General features: G+C 40.0%; 1 protein-coding gene and 1 pseudogene across 7 annotated transcripts in view; one reads left to right on the forward strand and one right to left on the reverse strand.

Annotated features, from left to right (window-relative positions):
- The window catches only part of fli1 (Fli-1 proto-oncogene, ETS transcription factor), a 30,437-nt gene extending 20,830 nt beyond the window's left edge, over positions 1-9,607 (forward strand). For all 6 annotated transcript variants that reach the window (XM_085245580.1, XM_085245576.1, XM_085245579.1 and 3 more), the window contains 4 exons: positions 4,739-4,798; positions 5,197-5,256; positions 6,098-6,145; positions 6,300-9,607. In XM_085245580.1, the coding sequence (XP_085101706.1) occupies positions 4,739-4,798; positions 5,197-5,256; positions 6,098-6,145; positions 6,300-6,829 (698 nt within the window). In that variant the 3' untranslated portion in view covers positions 6,830-9,607. The remainder of the gene's footprint in view (positions 1-4,738; positions 4,799-5,196; positions 5,257-6,097; positions 6,146-6,299) is intronic.
- A 2,244-nt stretch (positions 9,608-11,851) lies between these two features.
- LOC146559533 (ATP-sensitive inward rectifier potassium channel 1 pseudogene) lies at positions 11,852-15,470 on the reverse strand (annotated as a pseudogene). The gene is made up of 2 exons (XR_014888273.1): positions 15,383-15,470; positions 11,852-13,771 (listed from the first exon to the last, which is right to left on the reverse strand). The product of XR_014888273.1 is annotated as an ATP-sensitive inward rectifier potassium channel 1 pseudogene (transcript).
- Between the last annotated feature and the right edge of the window lie 925 nt (positions 15,471-16,395).

The following is a 16,395-nucleotide window of genomic DNA, read 5'->3' on the forward strand; positions in this document are numbered from 1 at the left end:
TAGTGTGCTAAGCCGAGAACAATGCCCCAAGCAGCTCAGGATGACGGTCCTTTTCCTCCCGATACCTTTTTCACCCTACAAACACTGGTGTGCTGACACGGTTCAGACAGGCGATAGCTTCGTATCTGTTTAGAAAAAAAAAGAAAAAACTACACATCCTTCACATAGGCTATATGGTGTCACCACCAGAGTCGAGAGCAAAGACTGCAATAACAATGATAGCCTTGCTAACAGGATGAGAGGCCCTATCAAGGCAGCAGCAGAGGAAATGCTAGGTCTGATAAGTGTCAGAGAATGCTCTCTGCCTCTCGCAATATCTGCCCCATTGGTGGGAATTCCAGGCCACGTAGTGGTTCTCGCCCAGCTTCATACTAATAGGCCATTGGGCAGGCCAGATAAGATTCTGCTCGGTCACCCCCCGACCTTGGTCTTCCTGATTCTCAGCTCCAGGTATTTGGACTGGCAGGAATAGAGGGTCACTCCCATCAGCAGCATTTCCCTTTCTCAAGAGGTGATTTCTATTAAGTGCTCCTGTAACACTGCCTTCCTCTAACTGTGGCCTAAAACTCTGGCCTTAAATAGAACACTTGTAGCATTTAAAACATGCTAACTTTTCCAAATAAAGGAAATACGACAGTATTTTTGCTCGCACAAGTGTTACTTTCGTGCAGAGTTTCTGCTTCGGCAATAAAAGATGCGTTGCTTCAGGAGAAGCCTTTATCAGCGTTTGCTCAGATCAGCACTGCCAGATGTTCCACTTCATATTGCCTTTTGAGAGCAGTCAAATACCATACAGGCTCTTTGGGGTAGAGTAAGCACGAGCATACAGCAGGAGACAACCCTTAATCTGCCCCAGACTCTGCGGTGTAAAATGCAATGTTATGAATAAAAGAGAGCATATAAAACACGGAATGCAGCAGCTATGAAAGGACTCGTGCGCGCCGATGTGTGTGTGTGGCTTTCTCAAAGTCTGCGTCTGCTATGTGCCTGCTGATCGGCTTGTAAGTATGGGTTTCCTGCATACCTTACTAGTGTGATATATATATATATATATATATATATATATATATATATATATATATATATATATATATATATATATATACAAATATTATACTATGCCTATGCCTTTGCATATCTTTTGGACGTGGACTGCATTATTCATGAGTGTAAGAGTTATAGGGCGTTGCTGGGAATTAGACATCATGTCGTTGTTACAAGTAAACACCTACACTTCTACTTGTAAACTACTTTTTTTCCCCCAGATTGATTTTTTTGTTTTTGTTTTTTTTTTTCTCTTTTGTGGTTTCTGATCTATTAGCACAGCAATAAAATGTCAAAATGTTCTAAAAGCATTCATATCCTCCCCTGCCATGTTGAGGAAAGATGATTCACCTTTTGAAAAGCATTTCCTCTGGTGCCAAGTCAAAGGCAAAAACAGCTTGAAATGCTTCATTACGTACACAAACCATCTCAGATTTGTGTTTTTTCAAATGCTCACCTTGCTCTGTGCTAAATATAATGTAAGATAAACTGCGGACTTGGAAGTGAAAACGTTTAATGTTAAGAGTGTTGCGAAGATGTTCCCCCCTTTTTTTTTTCTTTGATGGTTTTCTGTTCCAGTGCACCCACTGTCTCCTCGCTGTGTCTAACTCCTGTACTTTGCCATCATTCTCCTCCTCTTATGGCTCCTTGCTCACACAGATGGCTTTTAAAGCACCTGTATTATGGGTATTAAAAAAGTTTACCCTGTCTGGGTTTCTCTCCTTGGCTCGGACCCTGGGTTAAAAACAGTCCACAGCTCCACTCTCTCTTTTTCTCCACTCATTCTCTATCCCGCTCCCGTTGCTCAGTTGCTCTTTCTCTCCTAGCCTACTTGCTGTCTTTCTTCTTCCCTCTGTGTCTCTCTCTCTTTCTCTCTCTCTCTGTCTAGCACTTGGGCCTTGTTTTGACTAACTGGTCCTGCAGTTGAAGTCTCCCAGGAGCGTGCACCACACCCGAGACCAGAGTGGAAACTGGCTCAAGTCGCAGTCAGAGCGAGGCCTGGAAAAATGAAGGCGGGAGAAGGGGGTGGGTGGTGAGGGGTGAGGCGGTTCTGTGTGTGCACAGTCGAGTCTACGTTTGTGTGGTTGCCCCCCCAAACCGCCGTGCATTGTGATTCTTCCTCCTGCATGTTCACTTTCACTCAATCAATGAAGCTAAACCTTAATGCACAGTAGTGGTGAAAATTGTATTTGCTGAGATTTTTCTTTGGCCAGAGAAAATTGTTTTGGTGGCAGATGCTACCAACCAGCCAAGGTGTCTTAAGGCAGAAAACACACCCAAATAACACAGCTTCCCCTCTTCTTCTTCCACAGCTAACAGTAGCTGAGTTTGCAGCCATTGTTTTCTTTCCAGATTCCAAAGTTGTGTTTTGTCTGACTCTTTTTTTCATCATTTTTCTGTCCTGATTTTCTTCTTCACTTCTTTCTCTTCTGTACCTTTTTTGTGCTTTTATACCCTGACCGTAATTTGTCTGCTTCTCAGTACGTCTTTCTGCGATTTCCTCACTTCCACTCTCATCTCTCTCGTTCATCTGTGCCTCTCCCCCACCATCTCCTAAACCCCTTCTGCACGTAGATGGAGGTAACCCCGTCGTGTTTTTTCGGGGTGGTGGTGGTGGTGGAGGGACTGGCGGTGAGTAGAGGGGAAAAAAGGGCCAGTAAAACAAAGAGAGGTTGTCTGCAGGCGAAGCAGGCAGGAAACGCAAGTCTCTCAGGACTCTCCCCCAGTCACTGCTCCTTGGCTATCCTGCCAGCCCACACCAGATTGAACCTGACAGCCCCGTTGAGCCACAGCAGCCCGCTTGTTATTTATCCCTCCTCTCCTTCTTTTTGTCTTTCTCTCCTCATATACTGTCTTTTCTTTTATTCATTTGATCGTGTTCCAAATTCTTTTCTCGTTGCAAGCTCATATATGTTTCGCTTCATGCATCTGCCGCTGTTAACTCTGCAGGGGACACAGAGACAGGGACAACCTCTCTTGTTTGCAGATTGTAACGAGTCCTTTGCTGAAGCGTTTAAGGTTAAAAGTTGATATGATAGAACTTAGCGAAGAGAACAAGAGGTTCAACATGAATATAAAATGTGTTTAAAAAGAAAAATAACTAGAACCAGCCAAACTTGGGAAACGTTGTTTTTTTCGTTCTAGTGAGATTAAGTTGTGCTCAGATGAAATAATCATTTGATGTGGAATGTGTCATCATTATTTATTATAAGGAAAACACCGATGCTAATATATTCTTGTCCACTGGAGGGCAGTGCCGCACAGTGTGTAGAAATGTCTGTCCGTGTAGTGAAGCGAATGATGCACAATTTGATGTCACTGGATGTTTTCTTTCTTGGTTTCGTTTGGTTTTTTCCCACTTGGACTATATGAGGTAATATGGGTCAAGATGCTATACCCAAAACACATTTTTAAAAAAGCCAGGCACACTTACAATAATTGATAATGTGTGATTTTTTTCCCCATAACTGAAATCTACAGACTTAGAAAAACACAGGAAATTACACTAAAATGAATTTAATAGTTTTATGTTTTTAATGACTGATATCTTGCAAGGATCTGATGAAATGGAAATGGAAGTAAATTTCCCATTACTTGTCAGACAAATCTAAGTTAACAAAGTCACAGTTTAATGTCATCAGCTCTATACAAGCATGAAGAGAGATGAAATTGTGTTCAGTTGTTTTCACTTTAATCAGCATAGGAATCGTCTCAGATCTTTACAAAAACCAGCACACGATAACCTTTCAAACATATCTGGTCTTAAAAAGTATCAATTCAGCATCTGATTTATCAAACAAGACAACTAAAGACTCGTCCCTCACTGATGGGAAATAGAATTGCCTCTTGACCTTCTAGCAGCTTGCTACTTCAAATCCCTTGTCATCGCCATTGCACCATCTCTATCTGCTGCCCTCTGGGAGCAACGCTGCCGACAAAAAAAAGAAAAAGTTGGCCGATCACGATAACACCGTTGAGCGCTACTCAGCATAAAGCACGTCTGGCCTCATCATATTTTCCCCTCGTGTTCTGACAATTGTTTGAACTGTTTTACTCCATAATAATACAAACCATCAAGGGTGCTGGCCAGGTGCACTCTGAGTATACAAGGGTGTTCACTGCCAGAGGAACGACACAGCCTCTGTTTTATCTGTTTGTGTCAGAGTGATTGATTGTTACTGGAAGCTGTCCAGCTTCACACTCGGTTAGTTGGAACCACAGACACACACACACAGCAGGTAGAGCCCATGGAAACCGGGCCAGTTTGGCTGTTTGTCAAGGTTTCGTGAAAGCCGCATGTGTGGGAAGAGAGGATGATAGTGGATATCATGCACATGTATTGTCTTTGTGTGTGTCTCTGTTGTACGTTAATTTGCATCAGTCCCTTTCATTTGTGGTCGGGGTGTTGCAAGCTCTTTAACCAACTGTATTCTCTGTAAAAGATTGTGCCATCTACATTTTAACCACCACAGCAAGCCAAACAAAACCACATTTCCATGTCCAGATATCCTGTGAAGAACATTTTAACGATGTTTTGATGGATTTATTAATGCCCTAACTGTTGGCCAGCTGTAATTGTTAGGATTGGCTTGTGCACCGTGGCATTTTATGAATTGTACTTAGCATGTTTAAAAAAACAGTAACTGTTTTCCTATTGAAACTTTGTCTGTCCTTTTGTCTTTGTTGTTGTTAGACCCTTCATATGATGCTGTACGGCGGACAGGCTGGTCCAACAACATGCACAGTGGCAAAGGTGAGGGCACACAAATCACCAATAATGTCTTTAGTTTTTTCACTGAACAGTAATGGTAAGTATGAGTGGAGCAACTTACTGAGCAGGGGCATGATTCGTGACAAACCCAATCATTTGTTATGGGGTGGAGGTTAAATAGTTTTCAGATACCCTTTAATGCAACTCTGCAGCATGCGAGCAGCCCTTCCAGAATCCACAGAGAGTCTAGACATGTGGGACAGCCTCCTAAAGATTACACTCGGCCAAAAGAAGCCACTCATACCACCAGCTACTGCCTTATTTACTTTGGACCACTGCTGGCATTCCTTTAAGATGTGTATATTGGTTATCTGCAGAGCACCACTACTGATGTTTTCTGTGTCTCTCTTGTCCCTCACTTATTCCATTTCTCTCTGCAGGCTCGCCAGTGGTTACTCAAAATGTGACCAAGTCCACTGAGCAACCCAGAGCTCAGCCAGGTACTGGCTTACGTGGTGTCTTTCTTGACCTACTTAGTATAAGCACACACTCAAATCCGAGTCATACCAGCTTGTCTGTTGTGCCGCTTGTTCTGACAGATCTTTCTTTTAGTCTTTCTGTTAACAGTCGAGACAGTGAAGCATAATCACTTTGTGTTTATCATAGCATTATCTATTCTAAGATCCTGGTATTTTGTGTTTGTTTACTCGACTGATTCTGCTAAAGCTTCTCTTTAAATCCTCCAGCCTTAAGCAAAGTGTTTACTGACACTTACCAACAAGTGTAGTTGCCTCTTCTAATTGCTTTATTATTTGACAGACTTCAGCGTGTAATACTAATTTGTTTTGTCAGTGTTACTGTTAGTTGTGTTTACTTCATTTCAAATGTAATGACATGAAAAGAGCTATAAAAAGTGAAATTGTATCGATTCATCCAAATCCACCTATTTGAATGGTCGATTCATTTGTTATGGATATAGGATAGATACTTTAGAGTATCTACAGACTAAGTTCAGCGTGTCATGCACTATGACAATTATTTGAAGTTGAAAGGTGTATTTTATTGTATCAACTAATAATTGTGGAAAGTAAATATCATAACGATTTATTTGTCATTGAAATGTGTTTAGAATTTGCAAATTAATGATGAATCATTTCATAAATCATGAAACACAATTTATGGTATGGGTAATGGTATCAGCAGTACTGGCCCTGTATTTACTTGGTTTTACTTGATACCAAGTAAATTTTGGAGATAACCCAAAGAATCTGCAGTATCGCACAGCACTAATTGCCATAATACTAGTTGTGATGACTCACAAAGCTCTCCTTTTGCCCACAGACCCTTACCAGGTTCTGGGTCCCACCAGTAGTCGTTTAGCCAACCCAGGTAAGTCTCTCACCATAACCAGGTTTTCAATTCAGCAGCTGTAAAAACACACTTTCTCCAAAACCTTTGAACAGCATTGTTAGTATCCAACTGAGCTTCCAGATGGATGAGAAAGCAACCATGCCTGAACGTTTGCTCTTGTGTTTTCCAATAGGCTCAGGTCAGATCCAGCTGTGGCAGTTCCTCCTGGAGCTCTTGTCTGACAGTGCCAATGCGGGCTGCATCACTTGGGAGGGCACCAATGGCGAGTTCAAGATGACAGATCCAGATGAGGTGGCGCGACGCTGGGGTGAGCGCAAGAGCAAGCCCAACATGAACTACGATAAGCTGAGCCGTGCACTGCGCTACTACTATGACAAAAACATCATGACCAAAGTGCACGGCAAACGCTATGCCTACAAGTTCGACTTCCATGGCATCGCTCAGGCGCTGCAACCGCACCCGACCGAGTCTTCTATGTACAAATACCCCTCGGACCTAGCCTATGTGCCTTCCTACCACACCCACCAGCAGAAGGTCAACTTTGTATCCCCGCACCCTCCATCCATGCCAGTCACCTCCTCCAATTTCTTTGGACCCACTGCTCAGTACTGGAGCTCGCCCACTGCAGGCCTCTACCCCAACCCAAATGTTCCTCGCCATCCTAACACGCATGTGCCATCCCACCTGGGTAGTTATTATTAAAACCACCCTTTCTGATCATCCACCACCCCTTGAACCTCCCCTGGCCCACGCCATTTGCTGACATGCACTCTCAATGACGCCAAACCAATGAAGACTGAACTGACAGAGGTATTTTGTCCTCTGAAGAAATTTGATCCAAAATGAAGGATGATCAAACTAAAGGAAATTTTTTTGTATGATTATATAAACAACTGGATATTAAGGTCCAAAAAATGGAATACTACTTACCTTTAAATGACTACCAAGTTTTTGTTTTTTTTTTATGATTTATGGACATTTATCTGAGTTTCATGTGCCTTTTCCTTCCTCCTGAAAGCTGCACCTACAGTAGCTGCAAGTGGGTGTTCAAGAAGCTTCCTAAACCAAAGCCTGAAGACAGAAGATAACCCGCAAGTCTTTCTGCCTCATCTTCCCTTTACAGTACCAGACATGGGCCTATTACTTATGGGTCTCAAAAAGCATCCTTCTCAGTATGTACCTTGTCCTGTAAAGCATCTGCCTTTTCATTCATCTAAAGCCTTGACAGGATTTCTTATTCCCACTACATCTAACCTTCTGTTTTGACTGTCTATGTTTTTTTGTTCTGTTAATCTGCATGTTTTCATGTGTGTGTGTGTGTGCATGTGGAGAGTCTTCTGGAATTCTCTGGACAAGAAGGAGCTCTCATTGAGGTGGACTTTTCTCAGCACTGAATAAAATTTGGCAACTGGAATATGCCATTCACTATGCCATTTAACTTATCCTCCAAACTGGAAGGCTAGAGAAGAGTTGAATGCAGTTAAGAGGGAAGCGCTGTATGTTTTTGCTGATTTGGGTCAATTCAGTTGCTTAAAATGTTTTCTTGTGAGTTGTTTGCGGCGTTTGAGCTAGGCTAAGTGTTGACTCGATTGTGCCAGGAAAGCTGAGTCAAGATATAATTGCAGTAATTTGTTACAATAATTCAACGTAGGTCAGATGTTTTCACTCGGGGCCACACATTAGGCTATTAAATGTTTGCAGAGTCTTCGCATTTTTCAACCGTGCCATTTCCAGATGTGTTGTCGCTCGACCGTGTCAGTATTAATGTGAATGTCTTCTGGTTTGTGAATTTTTTTAAAAAAGGGATACCCTTTGGCAAAAATCTAAATTTGTCAGAAGTATTCATTTTTATTTTTAAACGTTTGATGAAAAAAAAGTAATTCCTTCACACTTGAGATCATGGATATAGAACACGAACGTGCCTTTTTGCAGATGTGGTCATGTTGACGTGTTGATGTTATCAACTGCCATTTGGTGGCTATTTATTTTCTATCCAAAATTGTCTTAAATGAATATGTGCTGTCCTGAAAATCCTGCCATGCTTTAACTGCTGATTTTGTATTTTTTTTTTTTTTTTACCATATTTTGTCTATTCATTAAAGATGAGACAGCACTTCATCTTAAAGTGCACGCAATGAATTATCACACCACAAATCTGACAATTTTGGACTTTGAAATGGACTCTGACAGTAAAAGCTGCCGTGGTGTCTCTTTACTCTTTCTAGGCCAGTCACGACCATATAGGTCAGCACAGTAGATGTGGCTATGCATCAAGTCATGTTAATAGACAGTTAAGTTGCATTTTTTTTTTTTCACCAGGGCTGGATCCTAATTTGAGAGTAACATGTGTGTCTGAATGTTAGTTTCTCACTGATCGTAAAGCCCAGCTAAATGCACATGAATCTCAAGTCAGGATTTCATTACCACAATGTAAGAAGACATATCCATCTTCATGTGTTCAAAGCTGTTAATATCGGAAGTATTCCTTTAGCGTAACTGAGAATGGACACTTGAATATAAATTACCTGGGAACTTTATCAAAGAACAAATCCGATAAAGTATGACGAGACGAAGCAAAGAAATCCTCAGATTCGCAAGCGCTGTGCGTTTGTCAGACCTATTTTTTATTATTTTATAAGCATCAGTCAACTAGGCATTAAAGCAACTTACTGTATAAATTATGCAGAGTTATTTTCATATGTGACACAGTATTAAAAAAGTCAAGAAAATTAATACACGAGTTGACCTCGGTCAAAAATGCAAAACTTTTAAGTCCATTTCTGCTAGGTGGTTTGTTAAGCTTTTTAAGCGTTTTTATATCTGTACATTTGGGCAATACATTTTACCTTTTTGTTTTTTTTGGTTTCTCTTTATTGTTATTATTTCTCAAGTTAGTTATAAAATCCTAAGTGCCATTAGGTGTAAACTATATTTTTGTGTATTCCCAAAACCATGAATGCCGCTTGAATGATAACCCGATGGCCGGGGATTCCTTTACTATATATGCAACGTGTGATCATGATGCCTTGTTTCCATGGCCAATCACTTTTCTTGCCAAATGACAGAGTTTCAGGTATTTTATGCAAAATAATACTAACAGTATTAATATCCACGATTAATTTCTTTTGACGATTTATAACATTCAGTGAGCAAATTGAAAGGAGAATATGATTTGTAGTATAAAGAAATTTTTCTAATGCACCCTGACTATTCATGTTTCACAAGCATTATCAATGAAAAGGGATCTCTGCTACTTCATATATGCAATGTATTTTGGATATCAAATATGTATATATATATATATATATATATATATATATATATTTATATATATAAATATATATATATATAGTGTATGTTTTACAATTAACCAATGTATTATTGTTATTATTGTCATTCCTGCAATGTATGAAGTAATACCTTTTGAAAAAGGGCTTTTGTATAGGAAAATGTGACAAAATAAATATTTTTACCTCTCAATTAATGCCCTGTTGCCTTTCTGTGGTTTCACCAAAAAGTGAGTGCTAATAAAAACAAAGACTCAAAGAAACCGTATCTCTAAAAGCACAGTAGTGTAATCTTGACAGTAGCTTGCATAATTACACAATACATCTCCGTTTTGAGTTTGAATTTTTTTTAAATATATTTTGCAGAGATGCATCTGAGTTTCATGTGCCTTCTTCATCCTCTTGAAAGATGCACCTAGAATTGCAACTATTTACACACATTTCTTCCTATAGGTCAAAGTTAATGTGTTTATATTTGTTTGTCGTGGTGAAATCTAATCATTTATGCGTGCAGATGCAAAACTCCTTAGTTTTAATTAGGTCAGAGCAGTGTGAGACTTCTATGTGTCTTCATGGGTTTTCTGAAGGCAGCCTAAAATAATGTTTTTGGCAGTTAGCATCTGTGCATGCTGTCTGTGTCAAACAGCAGCTATGTGGGAGCATGTGGGAGCATACTGGCTAAAATGTATATAATGGAGGCGACCGTGGCTCAGGGTATTGGGAAGCTCATCTGTAACTGGAAGGTTGCCGGTTCGATCCCCCTTGTCCTGGTCGTTGTGTACTTGGGCAAGACACTTCACCTACAGCCTACTGGTGATGGCCAGAGGGACCGATGGCACGATATGGCAGCCTTGCTTCTGTCAGTCTGCCCCAGGGCAGCTGTGGCTACAACTATAGCTTACCTCCATCAGTGTGTGAATATGAGAGTGAATGAATAGTGGAATTGTAAAGTGCTTTGAGTGCCTAGAAAAGCGCTATATAAATACAATCCATTATTATTATTATTATTATTATAACAGGGAAAGAGAATCACCATCGGTGTTGGTCAAGTTACTTGAAAAAAGTAATCCGTAACTAATTACTGATTACTTCCCCAAAAAAGTAATCCTGTTACTTTACTGATTACTTATTTTCAAAAGTAATTAATTACTTAGTTACTTTTTAAAAACACAATTTACAACCTGAATAGGTAATAAAGCGATAGATCTTTCAGCCCAATTCTACTTTTTCTGCATAATCCATCATATAAAATGTAATCAAATGAAAAAGTCTCTTTTTAAAACTTGTTTTATTTTTTTTAATCTTTTAACTTTATTCATCAAGCAAACATTAAATTATATGCAACATTCTCTGACTGGAAGAAATTTGTTTGACATTTAAACCTATTTTCTGCACATTCCAGCACATAAAATAAAAATATTTTTCAAATAAATACAAGTGAAACACAGCAGAAAATAAATAAAATCAAACACTCAGCGGTCCTGTTGCTCTATTTTCACCTGTATGGCAGGCAGATGTTTGCTCTGGTGCAGGTGTGCTGCAGCGGTCAGTGGAAGAATCTGCGAGTTTGTCTGTGAATTTCCCATTAGCGTACTCGGTGCTTGCTCGGAAGTAAAAAGAAGTTTTCTTCCCACGCAGTGAACAGCGGACGTTAATGTTTTTGTCACTTTTTACGGAATCAAACTCTAAGTAAGGTCAGTACTTCCACGCTTTAAACGCTGCACGCTCATACTCTCTCCTGCACTCGATATATTATCCATTGTTGATCTGCACACAGCTGTTGCCACAAACGTCGCACTCGCTTACGTCATTGTCATGAGACACTCTCGCAAAAAAAATCACAGTTTTAGTAACGCAGTAACGCAGTGTGCTTACGGGAAAGTAACAGTAATCTAAATACTGTTTTTGCAATAGTAATCCCTTACTTTACTCGTTATGTGTTACTGCCCATCACAGACATTTTTTTTTAATTGAAATATCATTCTGGAGCATGTACCATCTTTATTTTTTTCTAGTAATTTCACTTATTGATTTGCAACATCATGTTCAGACTTTTACATGAGAGCATATGCCTGGGAACAGAGAGCTGCTCTGGGGTCTACCTTAATAATGAACTCTATGTGGTGCTGTTTCTCCAAATAGTGAATTTTGGTTTCATGTTCTGACCCTGAAATCTAAATAATGGTTTTGTAAGCTCCCAGCTGTCATCTCGTGAATTCTTACGCTAGTTTGTCTTTTCCTTCCTGTTTGATGTCACAACTTTACACTGTGTACAGCTAAAACAGCCACAGTAGAGGTTGGCACCAGTCACAGTATGTGCTTTGACCTTTTGTGATCACAAGTCCTTGTAAGGAGCTTTGATTCCTTCAGATGGACAGTAGAAACAGTAATATGGCACAAACACTGTATTGGTTGAAAATCTTTTTTATTGATATCAACATTTTCTCCCTGAGAGAGAATACAAAAAGACTTTACAAACACAAATGCATACTGTACTCAGTGCTGCACGCTTGTTTTCTGTGAACTTTGTTCACTTCATTTAAAAAATACAAACAAACAAACAAATAAACAGAACAGACACGAAACTATATAAACTAGTGTTGAAAAGACTTGCGCCAGTACCCAACCATTTGCCTGTACCTCAGAATCTGAATAGTATTCCAGTGTTTCAAGTTCATGTGTCAATTCTTCTACACGTTATGGCAGTACTTAAAGAAAACTTAAACTTTGGTGTTTTCTCACCAAAGGCAACAACGTTGCTTCTTCAACTGCATTGTGAGGGTTAAATACAGTTTTACACATTGGTTTGTTTTTCTTCATGTCCATGCTCTATGAACCTGAGGTGAGGCAAGTGGTAAAACAGAAGAGCTTTTCTTCATTTAAAGCAGGAGCATACTTTGTTCCTGCATTGAAGCGTGTTGTATAACCAGGCCTCCCTTTTTGAAAACAGGCTTATGGTCAGCAGACAGTGGCAGGTGTGGTTTTATATCTAAATAGTTCACAATAATGCTATGGAATTGATGGTGGCTTAAACACACACACACACACACACACACACACACACACACACACACACACACACACACACACACACACACACACACACACACACACAAGTGCAAGTAAGCAGATTTTTTACTTCATATCTAAATGCTACACAATGTGCTGCCATTTCTATTTGTGTTGCTTTCCACCTCTTACATTTTGGTGGCATCTTGGGACTCAGTGATTTCTATCACCTCAAAGCCAGGATTGTCTTGTCCTTCTCTGGAGTGGTGATGATGACCCTTGATATTGTGGAAACAATAGGCGCAGTGTGCAGTGGCTACTGGCACCACTTTGGAGAAGTTGGAGAAATCGACTCTGTATTTGTTATCCCTGCTCCTTGAGATGACGGGCAAGAAGCTGTAGCCCCACATAATTTCCCGAGGAATATAGGAGGTCCGCACTTGACAAGAAGCACTTGTGGACTCCGCTGTGCCGTCCAGGAAGACGACCAGCTCAAAGTCTTGATTGTGGAGTGTGTCAACTGCAACCTCGAAGAAGGGGCTGCTTTTGTCGATTATGTGATGGAGAGTGAGAGGACAAATAAAGAAGAGGTTGTCCTTCCCAGCATCCACCATAAAATCAATGTTCACCTGATCCATGATTATCGTCTCTCCATCTTGTGTGGTTGTCGTTCTCAGGAGCTTACCGTAGATCTGGCTGCCGATCATCAGACTCTTACGTAGGTTGGCCACTCTGATTGAAAGGCAAAGATAGTCATTTCTGGGGCTAATCACAGCCATTGGACTAAATGAGATGGTTTTAGCTCTCTTTTTAGGTAAAGAGATCTTGGCCATTATAAGACCACACATGAAGCAATTAATAATTGCTCCGAGGACTGACTGGATAGTGACAAGAGCAACAGCACCCGGGCAGTGAGGTGTGAGTGCTCGTACACCGTACCCAATAGTGGTCTGTGTTTCAAGGGAGTAGAGATATGCTGTGGTGAGTCCTGCAACACCCCAAACACACGGAGTGTGATCTGGTGAGGGGTTTTGCCAGGTCAGATCTCCATTATTACGCACAATCCAGTACCACAGCAGACCGAAAATGAACCAGGTGAGGGTGTGAGTTGCAGTGAAATTGAAGAAAACGAACCGCCACCGGGCCTCCACCAAGGTGGTCCAGAAATCTGCCAGGAAGGCAAAGTGTTTGCTGTACTTGACGTTTCCATATTCAATGTTGCAGCGGCCATCTTTGGTCACTAGCCTGGTCCTGTGATTTCTTCTTTCATCCAGATACTTCCTGATTCTTGTGCCTATGGATCCACACATTTTGTTTTTTGTTTTGTTTTGTTTCACGAGCCAGCAGCCTAAAATACAATAAAATAGGAAATGATGTAACGTGGATATGCACAACATGTAAATACGTAATAGCAAATCATTAAACAGTCTCTAGACCAAAGATGCTACGATAATGACAAAAAAATATTGAGAAAAAGAAATATGCTCTGCACTCGTTATAATGAAGAAGAATATAAAACTGACTAATAATCGCTTAGTTTCCTTAATATTGACAAAAAGATATTTTTACCACACAATTTGAGTTCTATATTCAATTTGAAACATAAAAAATAATGAAATAACATAATTGTAAATGAATAAAACAATCATTCTTGAACTTTAAGAGGCAGATTTTATATTTTATTTCAGGGCATTTTCTACTTTTTGATACCCTGTTGAAAGATTTTACTCCTTGCCCCATGATTAGCTGAGTCTCACTGTAAACTCCCTATGCACAGCCTCAAATGTTCCAAGCTTCCCTGTCCCACAGTAAATTTAATCATCACTGAATGCCTGTAATCCTAAATGCAGCGCTGCAGTGGAGTCCTGACATTAATGAGAAACAAAAGTTTCCACTGAAGCATAACATGTAAGTGTTCCAAATAAACCAAATAATTCGGGAACTTTGGTCCTACGCAAGTGTCTAAACACAAGGATCATCTTTGTTTGCTGAGTTTCAATGTAGCATAACTTAACGTGGCATTAAAATAATTTGAGCAAACCCAGCCAGAAGGGGAACAGCTCACAGGCATAACAATCTTTGACTTTATTCAAGCTTTTAGTTCTCTCATAAGTCTGGTGCTTGATGGATGGTAGCTGGCAGTGTTGGCTGTACAGAGGTTTCCAAATAAGTATGGCCTCTGTTCTTGCCAAGCCATGCAAACAGCCATTTGGATCATGCTGTGCTTGTTAGCAAGTGTGAAGTAGGACAAAAAAGTCAGTACAGCGAGTTTATTTTTTTGTTTGCAGTCCTCAAAGCTCAAATCGTGACATTTTGCCAAAAGAAATCTGATAATTACACGCTGTTGCTTGTTGGCAAGCTTTAATGCTTTTAGAAGCAAACGTAGTCATTTTACACCTAATCATTAGATCACCATGTTGTCATGCTGTAACAAGATATGTGCTGAAGTAATTTCAAATTATATAGGCTTTTTAATTGCAGATATGATAAGTACAAAAAAACAGGTAGAATCACAATTGAAAACGTGACATAGAAGAGAACTCTTGATATGCGTCCTCATAGCTTTAAATGTACTGCTTGAAGTTTAACATTTAAAGCATAGTATATTAGAAGTTTAGTATATTCAAAGTTTAAATGTAATTCATGTTTGTAAAGCAGTACATGTACATTTCTGTATTTTATTTTTTCTGTAGTAAAAATTTAGTTCATGGATTTTTTTTTTGATTGAGCAATTGTTGCTGTGACTGAAATGCTGTAGCAAAAACACTTTCTTAAAGCTACACATAAAAAAATCACGACTGGTATGTTATGTATGTTTTTTGTCTAATATGTACATTGCTGTGGTAGAAACAAACCAAAAACAGGTCACGAGTGAAGTAACCTTGTTAAACTTCCTTGAAGTAAAAATGTACATGTGAAAATTCATACTTTAAAATAAAAGGCCTGAAGCCAAACTCACCGAAGTGAAAAGTTCACGTCGAAAAGTCAGTTTCGTCTCTGTCTTTCTTGCTTCCAGCTGATTGGGACAGTTTAGGCGTGTCCCTCTCTTGTGCTTGCTGATCTGTACCTGAGTGGCTTTATATCGTCCTGTCTCAATGTGGTGGAATCACCCAGGTGATGTTTACGCCCACAGACACATCAAGTGTCCCCACCCCCATCCCCACTTCTGACTCAAAACATACACATGACCAAGCATCCTAAGACACACACCCATGCACATGCTTCCCAAGTTAGAAGAAATACGGTTTATTTCATACATGCTTGGCACCTAGAGCCACCCTGACCTCTGTGCATCACACTTTGTGCCTATTGTGGTGTCAGAGTTCCTCTGAATTCACAGTTTGTTGGTTCTTTTTTGCGGCTTTCGTGCAGTTGCCCTCACATTTCGATATTGTGTGGTGTTGACACCACACGTTTCGTGTTCTGGATGCTGATGACGAAACAGACTGTGTTGCATTATTTACTGTAAACTCTATACACACATAATATTATTGACAGTTTGGGAGGAAAACTTTTCTTTTCTTTTTTTTTTTTGGACAGTGAGACCATTTTCTGTGTCTGAAGTTTTTTAACAGGTATGTTGTCCATTTAACAAGTAGCGTGTATATTTCACAATTAACTCATGCACTTTACCAAAAATGACCGCTACAAAAATATGAAATGCACACTGCATGCGTAGTGCTAGCACTGTCAATAAAACATCTGCACTCACACTGTTCACAATTCTGAGTTATCATTCTCTAAGCAAAAAACACTTTCCCCTCTTTACTGTTGTGGTAAACCGTTCCATTGTGGTGGAATACAGCAATAAGTGCAACACGTGCATTGCACTGCACCATTAGGTGTGGTGCGAATGCTGCAAGGTCAGCGGTCAGTCAGGAATCAAATGATTTCATCATTCTAAATGCAAAGGGATGATTTGCCCTCTTTCTGCAAGTACTGCAGGGTCTTTTTTCTACTTTTACAACTAAT

This window comes from Mchenga conophoros, linkage group LG14 (genome assembly GCF_057382185.1).
Source record: "Mchenga conophoros isolate Kocher_MC1m ecotype Shallow Benthic linkage group LG14, M_conophoros_male_GT1.1, whole genome shotgun sequence".
Classification (NCBI taxonomy): domain Eukaryota; kingdom Metazoa; phylum Chordata; class Actinopteri; order Cichliformes; family Cichlidae; genus Mchenga; species Mchenga conophoros.